This window comes from Ranitomeya variabilis, chromosome 4 (assembly GCF_051348905.1).
Source record: "Ranitomeya variabilis isolate aRanVar5 chromosome 4, aRanVar5.hap1, whole genome shotgun sequence".
NCBI classification, from domain to species: domain Eukaryota; kingdom Metazoa; phylum Chordata; class Amphibia; order Anura; family Dendrobatidae; genus Ranitomeya; species Ranitomeya variabilis.
Genome location: NC_135235.1, coordinates 710,217,179 through 710,231,233, shown reverse-complemented (window position 1 = coordinate 710,231,233; position 14,055 = coordinate 710,217,179). Strand labels below are relative to the sequence as shown.

At 43.3% G+C, this 14,055-nt stretch overlaps 1 protein-coding gene across 3 annotated transcripts in view; it reads left to right on the top strand.

The window, feature by feature from the left end:
• The window catches only part of LOC143766522 (uncharacterized), a 59,830-nt gene that overhangs the window by 10,624 nt on the left and 35,151 nt on the right, over positions 1 to 14,055 (top strand). For all 3 annotated transcript variants that reach the window (XM_077254274.1, XM_077254276.1, XM_077254277.1), the window contains exons 2-6: positions 9,714 to 9,863; positions 9,993 to 10,172; positions 10,255 to 10,378; positions 10,458 to 10,555; positions 10,754 to 10,844. In XM_077254274.1, the coding sequence (XP_077110389.1) occupies positions 9,714 to 9,863; positions 9,993 to 10,172; positions 10,255 to 10,378; positions 10,458 to 10,555; positions 10,754 to 10,844 (643 nt within the window). The remainder of the gene's footprint in view (positions 1 to 9,713; positions 9,864 to 9,992; positions 10,173 to 10,254; positions 10,379 to 10,457; positions 10,556 to 10,753; positions 10,845 to 14,055) is intronic.

Here is a 14,055-nt window from a genome sequence, read left to right as displayed (position 1 = left end):
GGGTAGTACAGCTAATATACACTCACTGGCCACTTTATTAGGTACACCATGCTAGTAACGGGTTGGACCCCTTTTGCCTTCAGAACTGCCTCAATTCTTCGTGGCATAGATTCAACAAGGTGCTGGAAGCATTCCTCAGAGATTTTGGTCCATATTGACATGATGGCATCACACAGTTGCCGCAGATTTGTCGGCTGCACATCCCTGATGCGAATCTCCCGTTCCACCACATCCCAAAGATTTCATGTTGTTTACGCCAAATTCTGACCCTACCATCCGAATGTCGCAGCAGAAATCGAGACTCATCAGACCAAGCAACGTTTTTCCAATCTTCTACTGTCCAATTTCGATGAGCTTGTGCAAATTGTAGCCTCAGTTTCCTGTTCTTAGCTGAAAGGAGTGGTACCCGGTGTGGTCTTCTGCTGCTGTAGCCCGTCTGCCTCAAAGTTCGACGCACTGTGCGTTCAGAGATGCTCTTAGGCCTACCTTGGTTGTAACGGGTGGCGATTTGAGTCACTGTTGCCTTTCTATCAGCTCGAACCAGTCTGCCCATTCTCCTCTGACCTCTGGCATCAACAAGGCATTTCCGCCCACAGAACTGCCACTCACTGGATTTTTTTTCTTTTTCGGACCATTCTCTGTAAACCCTAGAGATGGTTGTGCGTGAAAATCCCAGTAGATCAGCAGTTTCTGAAATACTCAGACCAGCCCTTCTGGCACCAACAACCATGCCACGTTCAAAGGCACTCAAATCACCTTTCTTCCCCATACTGATGCTCGGTTTGAACTGCAGGAGATTGTCTTGACCATGTCTACATGCCTAAATGCACTGAGTTGCCGCCATGTGATTGGCTGATTAGAAATTAAGTGTTAACAAGAAGTTGGACAGGTGTACCTAATAAAGTGGCCAGTGAGTGTATATATATATATATATATATATATATATATATATATATATATATATATATATATATATATATATATATATATATATATATATATATATATATTAGTACAGACCAAAAGTTTGGACACACCTTCTCATTCAAAGATTTTTCTGTATTTTCAAAATTGTACATTCACACTGAAGGCATCAAAACTATGAATTAACACATGTGGAATTATATACTTAACAAACAAGTGTGAAACAATAGAAAATATGTCTTATATTCTAGGTTCTTCCAAGTAGCCACCTTTTGCTTTGATTACTGCTTTGCACACTCTTGGCATTCTCTTGATGAGCTTCAAGAGGTAGTCACCGGAAATGGTTTTCACTTCACAGGTGTGCCCTGTCAGGTTTAATAAATGTGATTTTTTTTTGCCTTATAAATAGGGTTGGGACCATCAGTTGTGTCGTGCAGAAGTCTGGTGGATACACAGCTGATAGTCCTACTGAATAGACTGTTAGCTTCTTTTTTCTTGCCATAATACAAATTCTAAGTAAAGAAAAACGAGTAGCCTTCATTACTTTAAGAAGTGAAGGTCAGTCAGTCCAAAAAATTGGGAAAACTTTGAAAGTGTCCCCAAGTGCAGTTGCAAAAACCATCAAGCGCTACATAGAAACTGGCTCATATGAGGACCGCCCCAGGAAAGGAAGACCAAGAGTCACCTCTGCTTCTGAGGATAAGTGTATCCGAGTCAACAGCCTCAGAAATTGCAGGTTAACAGCAGCTCATAATACCAGGTCAATGCCACACAGAGTTCTAGCAGCAGACACATCTCTACAACAACTGTTAAGAGGAGACTTTGTGCAGCAGGCCTTCATGGTAAAATAGCTGCTAGGGAACCACTGCTAAGGACAGGCAACAAGCAGAAGAGAATTGTTTGGGCTAAAGAACACAAAGAATGTACATTAGACCAGTGGAAATCTGTGCTTTGGTCTGATGAGTCCAAATTTGAAATCTTTGGTTTCAACCACCGTGTCTTTGTGCGACGCAGAAAAGGCGAACGGATGGACTCTACATACCTGGTTCCCACCGTGAAGCATGGAGGAGGAGGTGTGATGGTGTGGGGGTGCTTTGCTGATGACAATGTTGGGGATTTATTCAAAATTAAATTCATACTAAACCAGCATGTCTACCACAGCATCTTGCAGCGGCATGCTATTCCATCCGGTTTCGTTTAGTTGGATCATCATTTATTTTTCAACAGGACAGTGACCCCAAACACACCTCCAGGCTGTGTAAGGGCTATTTGACCAAGAAGGAAAGTGATAGGGTGCTAAGCCAGATGACCTGGCCTCCACAGTCACCAGACCTGAACCCAATCAAGATGGTGAGCTGGACCGCAGAGTGAAGGCAAAAGGGCAAACAAGTGCTAAGCATCTCTGGGAACTCCTTCAAGACTGTTGGAAGACCATTTCAGGTGACTACCTCTTGAAGCTCATCAAGAGAATGAAAAGAGTGTGCAAAGCAGTCATCAAAGCAAAACCTGTGTGGGTTTCCCCTATTTTTGAAAACAAGCCAGGCAAAACTCACAGCTGGGGGCTGCAACCCTCAACTGTCAGCTTCTGCAAGGTTGGTTATCAAGAATAGAGTGGTCCCCACGCTGTATTTTTTAATAATTCTCCCGGTGAATCCACACAAAAACAGCAAATGTATAATTCTAATAACGTTAGAGTCAACTAACAAATCCCACCAAATTTATAGGAACATAGCTATAGTAGGAATTAAAACATAACCTTTAATATATTACGAAGTAAAATGTAAAAAACAAAAAGACAGACAGTGTCACCCCAAGCAAACTTATAATGGTACTAAATAATGTAACCTATATGATAAAACACCATCATGGGTGGTACCACAATAAAGTATTGGTGAGGACAGCCGTTATAAGAATAAAGTGTGCTGTCCCACACTCACAAGATACCTCTAGTGTATAACAACCGCGCACAATCGTGCCAAGATGTCTAACCAGATGACCTTATTTATATAGGTATTAGCAGGTATCATAAACAATAATGAGAGGTAGGGAGGGGGGTAAGAGAAACAGGTGGATGTCATAAACAACAAAAATGTTTCAAATAGGAACAATCTCACCAATTCCCGGAGGTCAATGACATAAGAGGCCCACAGTTCGCTGGAGTGGAGAAATCCATACGATCAGCGTTGTCGGGAGACAATACCCTGTCAATCCCTAGGGGGCTAACAATAGACCTCAAAACCCCAGCTCCTGCCCTTACAAGGGCAGTCCACAGCTACCCCTGAACAAAATCATGCCCTGCACTCTCCCTACTGGTGTGTCCCAACGCGTTTCTTCGCAGGCTTAATCATCAGGGGACTGCCTGCTTGGGAGATAAAGTGCACGAGTGCTAAAGGTAAGGACATAAGAACCTGCCGCCCTCCATGTTATACTGAGGAGACCGGAGGGAGTCACCAAGTTCATTTAAATAATATGCTGTCGGGCATAATTAACCAATCACATATTCAGCACGTATCATGTGACTGACACAGGAGAACAAGCATTATATACATCGGTACTGATAGCTCCATCAATAAGCAGAGAGGAGACGTGAATTAGACCATAGGTAAACATACCTGTAAAGTAGTAATACCGGGAATTTCCACCGTGGAACTGGTAAGAAAAACACGAGGATACCAGCGCTATCCAACTTCCGGTAGCAACGGAAGTTGGTGTTACTAAGATACCGTGATGCCGTCCAGCGCTCGGACAGAGAAGCTTCCGGTTATAGCGGAAGTATTGGTTGCTAGGATACTAGGGCGCTACAGTCCACGCTATAGCCTACGTAGAAGCGCCACTATTAACTAAAACATCAGTGCGTCCCGAAAGACCCCATGACATCTAATGGAGGTATTCAAAGCGCTGTAAGACCACCGCTACGCCATGTATAAAAAAGATGCTGGAGTGCCGAAATTGCATCGGTGTAAGAGTCTCAAAAGCAACAAAAACGCCGCTACGCCGAGTATAACAGTACGCTGGAGTGCTAAAATTGTATCAGTATAAGGGTCGACCAAATCTCCCTCTCACCAAGCCAATTGATGGACATAGCAAAAATTATTTTATGAGTATACATATATGTATCCACATGTTTACATGTCATATATGTTCCCATATAGTACCGAATGGGGACGCCCTAATCAAAACAGTTCCCATATGTAACTATAATCTTGTTCATATACCATACCCCCAAATAGGAATATATAAAAGGGGTATTAATGATAACAGACAATCCCTACACAAATAAAGAAAAGGGGAGGGGTGCAAAAAAAAAGGGATTTAAGGGGGGCACATAATATGTGTCACAGACAATTTGACCAAAGATAAAAAGGACCAGGAGGATCCTCACAGAGGATTAGAGAAAGCACCCATAATTGATTTGGTCATTAAGACCATAGGGTGCAACAGTATTTAGGTAAAAAATCCATTTTGACTCCTTCTGCAACAGCAACTGATCCCAGTTGCCTCCACGGGTTGGCATAATGACTTTCTCAATCCCTACGAATCGTAGGTTATTGACTTGTCCGTTATGTAACTGGTTAATGTGTCGAGACACGGACGTGTCCCTTTTGTGCAGAACATCTCCCACATGTTCACCAATTCTCTTCTTGAATTCCCTAATCGTCTTACCTATATACTCCATGCCACAAGTACAGGAGGCCCTATAGATCACACCTTTAGTGCTGCAGTTAATAAACTGCTTAATGGGGTACTCCTTACCGGTTACATTACTGACAAAAGACTTTCTAGTGTCCACATATTGGCAAACCGAGCAATGCCCACACTTGTGACACCCAATGACATTACTCTTTAGCCATGTATCCCTAGACGGGTTGGTAAAGTGGCTATGGACAATTCTATCCCGTAATGATCTGTATTTTTTATAGGTAATAGTAGGGACATCCCCCAGATGTTCAGAAATATCTGGGTCCATTTGAAGAATGGACCAATGTCTTTTGAGAATGTCCCTAACTCGATTAGCCCCATTGTCATAGGTAGTAATAAAACGAACAGTGGCATCATCCTGTTTTTTAAGGGAAGGATTCAGCAGTTCACTGCGGTCTCTCCGCTTTGACTCATGGTATGCCTTGCTCAAGACTGCCTGGGGGTAACCTCTTGCCAAGAAACGCTCTCTCAATTCTTGGGACTGTGTTTCAAAGACATGGTCCTCAGAACAATTCCTCCGAATTCGAAGATATTGCCCTTTCGGGATTCCTCTTTTAAGATGTGCTGGATGATGACTTTCCCAGTGTAAAAGTGAATTGGTGGCTGTAGGTTTCCTATATGTGGAAGTAAGCAATTCTCCACCTCCACCCTTTGTAATTAAGATGTCCAGAAATGGCAAGGAACAGGTGTCAAAGACAGATGTAAAGGAGAGACCAATATCATTATGATTTAAAGAGTTTACAAACGCGGTGAACTCGTCCTTGGTACCTCGCCAGACAATCAGAATGTCGTCAATGTATCGTGTCCACAGTTCGGATACATGATACAGAGACGAATCACTTTCTTCAGGTTCACTACCCAGGACCAAAGACTCCTCCCACCAGCCGAGGAAGAGATTCGCGTAGGCCGGGGCACAGGGACTGCCCATGGCGGTCCCCCTCAGCTGGTGGTAGGTCCTGCCATCAAAGACAAAATAGTTACGTGTCAAACAAAACCGAAGGAGCCTTAACACAAAGCAGTTATGTTGATGGTATTGTTGACCCCTGGTGTTGAGAAAGTACCGCACTGCCTCTAAACCCTTGTCATGGGGAATAGAGGAATAGAGGGCCTCCACATCAATACTTGCAAGAGATGACTCCGGACCGATAGTGAGGCCCTCTATTCGTCGCAGTAGGTCTGGGGTGTCCTTAACAAATGATTGCAGGGCTGAAACGAAGGGTGACAAAATACGATCCAGATAAATTCCTGCATTTTGGCAAAGGCTATCTACCCCTGACACAATGGGCCTACCCCTAAGAGGGTGTAGGCCCTTATGTATCTTAGGCAGACTGTAAAATGTGGCAGTCACTGGACATTTTGGAAAGATGTAATCAAACTCCGTTTTGTCAATGATCCCATCATTCAAGCCCTCCTGTAAAATTGTTCTTAGCTCAATACAGTATTCATTTGTGGGATTAAATGAAAGAATTTCATATGTTGTTCTATCTGCCAGAATAGTTTGGCACATTTCTTGATAGTCTTTAATCCCAAGTATAACAACATTGCCCCCTTTATCAGAGGGCTTTATAACTATGTTGGTATTTTGTTCAAGCCTTTTGATTGCTTCCATTTCTTGCCTTGAGCAGTTAAAATCGCATTGTATGTGGCTATGAGAGAGCTCCCTTAATTCTGCGGTAACGAGATTTGAGAAGATATCAATCGCTGAGAGGTCACCCGTGTTAGGTGGCATCCTGGTGCTTTTTTCTTTTAGCTGCGAAAAAGGTCCCAGACCCTGAGTATTGGGATCAATGTCACCAATGCTATTTAGAAGCCTCACATCTGGTAACATATCTATTGGGATGCCAAGGTCATGACACACACGGGAGTTCTGTTTGCGAAAGAACTTCCTCAATCCCCCCTAGGGATTGACAGGGTATTGTCTCCCGACAACGCTGATCGTATGGATTTCTCCACTCCAGCGAACTGTGGGCCTCTTATGTCATTGACCTCCGGGAATTGGTGAGATTGTTCCTATTTGAAACATTTTTGTTGTTTATGACATCCACCTGTTTCTCTTACCCCCCTCCCTACCTCTCATTATTGTTTATGATACCTGCTAATACCTATATAAATAAGGTCATCTGGTTAGACATCTTGGCACGATTGTGCGCGGTTGTTATACACTAGAGGTATCTTGTGAGTGTGGGACAGCACACTTTATTCTTATAACGGCTGTCCTCACCAATACTTTATTGTGGTACCACCCATGATGATGTTTTATCATATAGGTTACATTATTTAGTACCATTATAAGTTTGCTTGGGGTGACACTGTCTGTCTTTTTGTTTTTTACATTTTACTTCGTAATATATTAAAGGTTACGTTTTAATTCCTACTATAGCTATGTCCCGGTGAATCCACCTCTGTACCGCGCGACTTTCTCACGGTGCTAGTGGGGTTTCTCACCAAGATCACCGCAGTTCAGCCCAGCTGGGAATGGAGCATCAGTGATGTCACCGCTAGACACTGAGGCTGCGCTTGCAGCAGCTCATTCGTCAGTGGTTCTCAGCCTGTACAGTCACATCTTGGCACCTGCCAGACTAATCTGATTTTGAAGTTTCTATGAAGATGTAAGTTCTGGTCTGGACCAAGGGAACGCATTGGACGTAGTGTGTTTGGACTTTTCAAAAGCTTTTGACACAGTGCCACACACAAAAGGTTGATAAATAAAATTAGAATAATGGGGATAGGGGAAAATATATGCAAGTGGGTTAAGAGCTGGTTCAGGGATAGGAAACAAAGGGTGGTAATTAATGGAGCACACTCGGACTGGGTCACAGTTAGCAGTGGGGTACCACAGGTGTCAGTATTGGGCCCTCTTCTTTTTAACATATTTATTAAGGACCTTGTAGGGGACATACAGAGTAGAATTTAAATATTGGCAGATGACGCTAAACTCCGCAGGGTAATCAATACAGAGGAGCACAATTTGATTTTACAGGAGGATTTATGTAAACTAGAAGCTTGGGCTGATATGGCAAATGAGCTTTAAGGGGATAAATGTAAGGTCATGTACTTGGGTAGAGCAAATAAGATGTATAATTATGTGCTTAATTGTAAAACACTGGGCAAAACCGTCAATGAAAAAGACCCGGGTGTATGAGTGGACGATAAACTCACATTTAGTGGCCAGTGCCAAGCAGTTGCTACAAATGCAAATAAAATAATAGGATGCATTAAAAGAGGAATAGATGCTCATGAGGAGAACATAATTTTACCTCTATACAAGTCACTTGTGCGACCACACTTAGAATACTGTGCACAGTTCTGGTCTCCAGTGTATAAAAAAGACATAGCTGAACTAGAGCGGGTGCAGAGAAGACCGACCAAGGTTATGTGAGGACTGGGGGGTCTGCAATACCAAGACAGGTTATTACACTTGGGGTTATTTCGATTGGAAAAATGAAGGCTAAGGGGTGATCTTATTTTAATGTATAAATATATGAGGGGACAGTACAGAGACCTTTCTGATGACCTTTTTACTCGTAGACCTGAGACAAGGGGGCATCCTCTATGTCAGGAGGAAAGAAGGCTTAATCATAATAACAGACGCGGATTCTTTACTGTAAGAGTAGTGAGACTATGGAACTCTCTGACGTATGATGTTGTAATGACTGATTAATTACTAAAATTTAAGAGGGGACTGGATGCCTTTCTTGAAAATTATAATGTTACAGGTTATATATACTAGTTTCCTTGATAGGGTGTTGATCCAGGGAACCAGTCTGATTGCCGTATGTGGAGTCGGGAAGGAATTTTGTTCCTTAATGTGGAGCTTACTGTTTGCCACATGGGTTTTTTTTCCTTCCTCTGGATCAACATGTTAGGGCATGTTAGGTTAGGCTATGGGTTGAACAAGATGGACTTAAAGTCTTCCTTCAACATTAATAACTATGTTACTATGTCCAGGTTGGAAACTATTTCTCCCCAGACGTGGATTACAGCGTGGGACAGAACAATGGAGAGGTGAGGGATATTGTTGTTTTATTATCTTTGGTTTATTACAGGAGTTTGAGGGCTTCGGTGGAATTAGGCGAGGTCGTAAGTATGGTTTAAGTGAGATTTTTAAGGAGTCTGTGTCATTCTTTAAATTAAAAGATTTTTTCCTGGATGTCTGTGTTTTCTTACAATGTGACTATGGGGTTAGTAATGGGGGCGTCTTATTGACGCCTTTCCATTACTAACCTCGGGGCTTGATGTCACCAGACAATACAAAGGTGACACCAGCCTCACCAACTATTACTCCACTTGCCACCGCTAAAGGGCAAGTAGGAAGAGAGAGCCTAAGTGCCAGAATTGGTGCATCTTAGAGACGTGCCTTTACCGAAGTGGCTGAGATCTGATGTTTTTAGCCTGAGGGGACCAGTATTCCTGGCCCCTTCGTAGGCTATCATTATCAACACACAGCTGTCTGCATAGCCTTTGCTGGTTATTAAATATAGGAGGACCCTATATCACTTTTTTTGGGGGGTCCTCCATTTTAATAGCCACTAAAGGCCAAGTATACAGTTGTGAGCTGATGTTAATAGCCTGGGAAGCTCCATGGGTATTACCGCCCTCCTAGCCTATAAACAAACTTCTGTCTGTGAATCAGACCTGAGATCTAGCGTGATAGAAGATTACAGTGCGGGGAAGACGGGAAACATTCATATAGATGGCCGGCGGTGGTGGAGTCAGTAACCGACTCTAGTCAAAAATGTTTCTAGTATAAGATGAAGATGTTGTCCTAATCATGAAGTAAATATTTCTCATGTCACGAGTAATGAATATCTCCTGCAGTATTGCTAATGCTGATTCCAGTGTCGGTAAATGAGACGAGAATTAGCGTTATGGAAGATGAGTCTATGAGGAACGTATTCAGCTGCCAACTCCGAGGAAGAAACTGCTTGTTGTCTGTGGCCTAAATATATAGGTTTTATTAGTAGATGTCAAGAAGAAAACTAAATAATGTAAAATAATAAATCTCCTCATATGTTTCCCTTATTATCTCCAGTAATTGTATTATTACACATGATTTTTATGATGTTGCATCAGCTCATCTTCTCATTCAGGTCTCTACAATATCGGATCCTCTCAGTGAAGATCGTATACAAAAGAAAATTTTCCTGATTTACCCATCAAAGATGGATATGGACAAAGAAAAGATGGCGGAAAGGATATTACACCTCACCCTAGAGATCCTCTTCCGGCTTACTGGAGAGGTGAGAGATTCTGATGACATCACATTACATCATTCTTATCTCTGGGAATAACAGATGGACAGAACTGGAGAGGTGAGGACTCTGGAAATGTCTGTAGTGAGATTTATTAATGTGTCTCTCCATAACCAGGCTTACACAGTAGTGAAGAAGACCTCTAGTGAGCGCTGTCAGGACCCTGTGTCTGAGGGATGGGGAAGACCCCTGAGCCCAATCACGGGGCCTCCACCTCACCCCCTGATACATGAGGACATCAATGAACAGAAGATCCTAGAACTCCCCTACAAGATGATTGAGCTGCTGACTGGAGAGGTGACACTGCTGGGAATGCTGGGACATTATACAGTAACACTATGAAGGGATCGGGGGATGACTGTATCATTGTATGTGTCAGGTTCCTATAAGGTGTCAGGATGTCGCCGTCTATCTCTCCATGGAGGAGTGGGAGTATTTAGAAGGACACAGAGATCTGTACAAGAACGTCTTAATGGAGGTTCCCCAGCCCCTCACATCTCCAGGTAATAGATAGGACTAAATACACACGGCCTATAGTTATCTGTATGTTAAGAATGAATTCAGTCCCTGTGTTTCCTCCAGATCTATCCAGTAAGAGGACAACACCAGAGAGATGTCCCCGTCCTCTTCTTCCACAGGACTGTAAGCAAGAAGATCCCAATGCACCTCAGGATCATCAGGTAGATGGAGAGAAGGTGTCATGAGATCTCCCCTATGATGTGTAGATGGCTGTGAGGGTCTTGTGCTCAGTCTTGTTTAATCCCCCAGTAGTATATGTTTTATACTTGTGTAATGAGAATGGTGGAGATGGCAGGATTAGAGCTGATCATAGATGTGACTTCTCCATCTGTCTGTGACTTTTATAATATTTGTTTCAGGGTGAAGATCTGACCCATATTAATACTACAGAGATATATGTGAGGGGTGATGAGTGGTGTAAAGAGGAGACTCCCACATATGACTACCCAGGTGAGTAGTAACCACTATCTACAGAGATGTCACAGATTCTTCTCAGTCACAGGCTGTGGCTGCTTTATCGGTGGTGTAGTCCGGCCATATTACCATGATCACCATTTTGCCTCTAGACCAAAACATTCTCCTCCACCCTAAACTGTTTAAATGACTTTGGTCATTGAAAACCCTTTTCTATAGAACTTACAACCTGGTAGATCCACCTACCCCCTGGTATTTTTTTTAATTCATTCTTAGTTTTACACTGTTTTCCACTGTGGGACAATCATTTTGTGCAGGCTGATCGCTTCTATAGCATACAGATCTGTCAGCGCTGCAGCTTCTATACACTGACCTGAGAGACTTCCTGATCATCACTGCGCATGACAAGAAGCCTCTCAGGTTTGGATACCCGGTTGTCGTCATGACGACATCAGGTCTCCATGGCAGCGATCAGGATCCCACGTCCTACCACGGGGTTTTTGATTCAAAGTCAGAGGGGCTGTCAGCCCCTGTAGTGAGGGATAAGTGACCTGTCATAAGCCAATACAGATGCATATGTAATGAAAGCACCACATAAAGCTCCGCCAACAGGCCGCCCACAGCCCTGCCCACAAGCCGTCCACAGCCCTGCCCCGAAGCAAGAGAATCTCGTTAACTGAAAACTGCAAATACAGATTAAACAGCAACCACAAGATGGATTTCATCACTAGGTATCAGTGTAATTAGTATAACAGCACCGACCTGAAAGTGTTTGTAGGTTACTGTGCACAATCCTGCTGACAGGTTCCCTTTAAGACATCTCAGCTCTATAGTATTATACACAGTTCTCTTTTAAAGTGTAATATTTCTCATCTGACAGAAAATATTGGAACTTACGATAGTTTAGATTGTGAAGTCACCGAGCCCCGTGCTCTAATTACCCCAGAGAGGTTTCACCACTAGCTACTCATTTATTACTGATGAAGACTGTTGAGTTTGATCATTTCAGTAGATGTTATTGTCTATAGTCACAGTTTTTGATTACAGTAGTGTCCAAAATGCTCTGATTTAACCTCTTCCCGAGGCCAGTTTTGTGTTCTTAATCAGGTCCCATTTTTAAAATCTGGCGTGTGTCACTTTATGTGGTGATAACTTTGGAATTATTCACAAAGGATAATAGAAAACAAATGGATCTTACAAATTATTTTTCAACATCTCACAATACCCTACATACGATTGTACACTACTCTTTGGGCACATGGCAGTGTTCCGAAGGGAAGGAGTGCCATTTAGCTATTTGAATGCAGATCTACCTGGAATAGTTTGCAGACACAATGTACTGGGAGCACTGTTCGTGGTCAACTGGCAGCTCAAAAGATCTCCACCATTAACATGCTTGGCACTATCTTCTCTGCTTTCCATATCCCAACGATTGCCTTGCTTATCTCTGTATAACACCTTTACATAGATCTGGACTTACATTGGGACCCCTAGGCTTTGGCCATGGTGTTACCTACTATTCTGTGGTATTAGATGGCAAGAAAAATAGTCAGGTAGCTGGGTCAGAACCAGAAGGACAGAATCAGAAAACACAAGAGTAGAGTTGAGCGACTTTTACTTTTTTTAGGATCGAGTCGGGTTTTGTCAGGTGAAATCGGTCGATTATTGCGAAAAGTCGGGGGCCGACTGAAACAAGAAACCCAATGCAAGTCAATGGGGAATCAAAGTCGGCAGTGAGTGGAGGACAGGAAAACACCTACAGTGCCCATTTTAATGCCAGAAACATCAATTCTTGTTACTTAAGCTTGTCAATCTTAATTTACCTTATAATAATAGTTAGTCATTGAAAATTGGGAGTCATTTGGCTAAACTTGTGGGGGGGTAGGGCTGGCTCAAGATTTTCGTTGGCTCAGGAAACGCGGAATACGTCACGGCGGTGGAACAGGGAGAGGTAAGTATTTAAACTTTGCAAGTGCTGTGATCCTGAGCAAACAGGGGGGGGGGCACACTCGGCATTGGCACTGGCACAGGGCCCCTCAAAGTACGGCGGTATGTTTGACGGCGGGGGCGCCTCCCACCGGCAGAGACACTTTTGCGTACTATGAAGGGCCCTGTGCCAGTGACGTTGCCAATGAGTATGCCCCCCACCTGATGAAGGAACCTGCACTTTCATCTGCACCTTCCTCTTTGTCCCCGTGTAAGGTGGTATAGTATGCGGGAAGGGGAACCTGACTTTCAGCAGGGTCAGATTTTGGCTGTGTAGAGTGCAAGGGGAATGTAGTCGTCTGGGTCAATGTACCAGCAGACTCATCTAGCAGTGGCTGGGCAATGGGCAGGATGAGAAGGAAACACAGTTAGTAGGCCCAAATAATAAAGTAGGCTAAATGCAGTTCAAATGTGGTAACAGGACTAAACAGGCGGCATTGCTTTGTTCAGTGGAGGACAATTGTAATGAGTGGCAGACACAGTTAGTAGGCCCAAGTAATAAAGTGGGACAAATGCAGTTCAAAATTGGTAAGAGGAGTAAACAGGTGGCACTGCTTTGTTCAGTGGAGGAGAACAACAAGCAGCGGCAGACACCGTTAGTAGGCCCAACCAAACAAGTAGGCCAAATTAAGTTTAATATCCGAAACAGGATGAAAATTGAGGCTCAGCTTTGTTCAGTGGAGGAGAAAAGCAAGGAGCGGCAGACACCGTTAGTAGGCCCAACCAAACAAGTAGGCCAAATGCAGTTTAATATTTGATATAGGCTGAAAATTGAGGCTCAGCTTTTGTTCAGTGGATGAGAAAAGCAAGGAGCGGCAGACACCTTTAGTAGGCCCAACAAAACAATTAGGCCAAATGCAGTTTAATATTAGATATAGGCTGAAAATTGAAGCTCAGCTTTGTTCAGTGGAGGAGAAAAGCAAGGAGCGGCAGACACCGTTAGTAGGCCAAACCAAACAAGTAGGCCAAATGCAGTTTAATATTCGAAACAGGAGTAAACAGGTGGCATAGCTTGTGCAGTGGAGGACAGCTGAAATGAGTGGCGCAGACACAGTTTGTAGGCCCACATTAAAACAGTTGGCTCCAAGCAGTTCAAAAATGGAAACAGGAGTAAACTGGCGGCATATGTTTGTTCAGCGGAGGACAATTGTAATGAGTGGCGCAGACAGACTTACTAGGCCTAAAATAAAAAAGTAGGCTCAATGCAGTTTAAAATTGGTTACAGGGGTACACAGGCGGCATAGCGTTGTTCAGCGGAGGA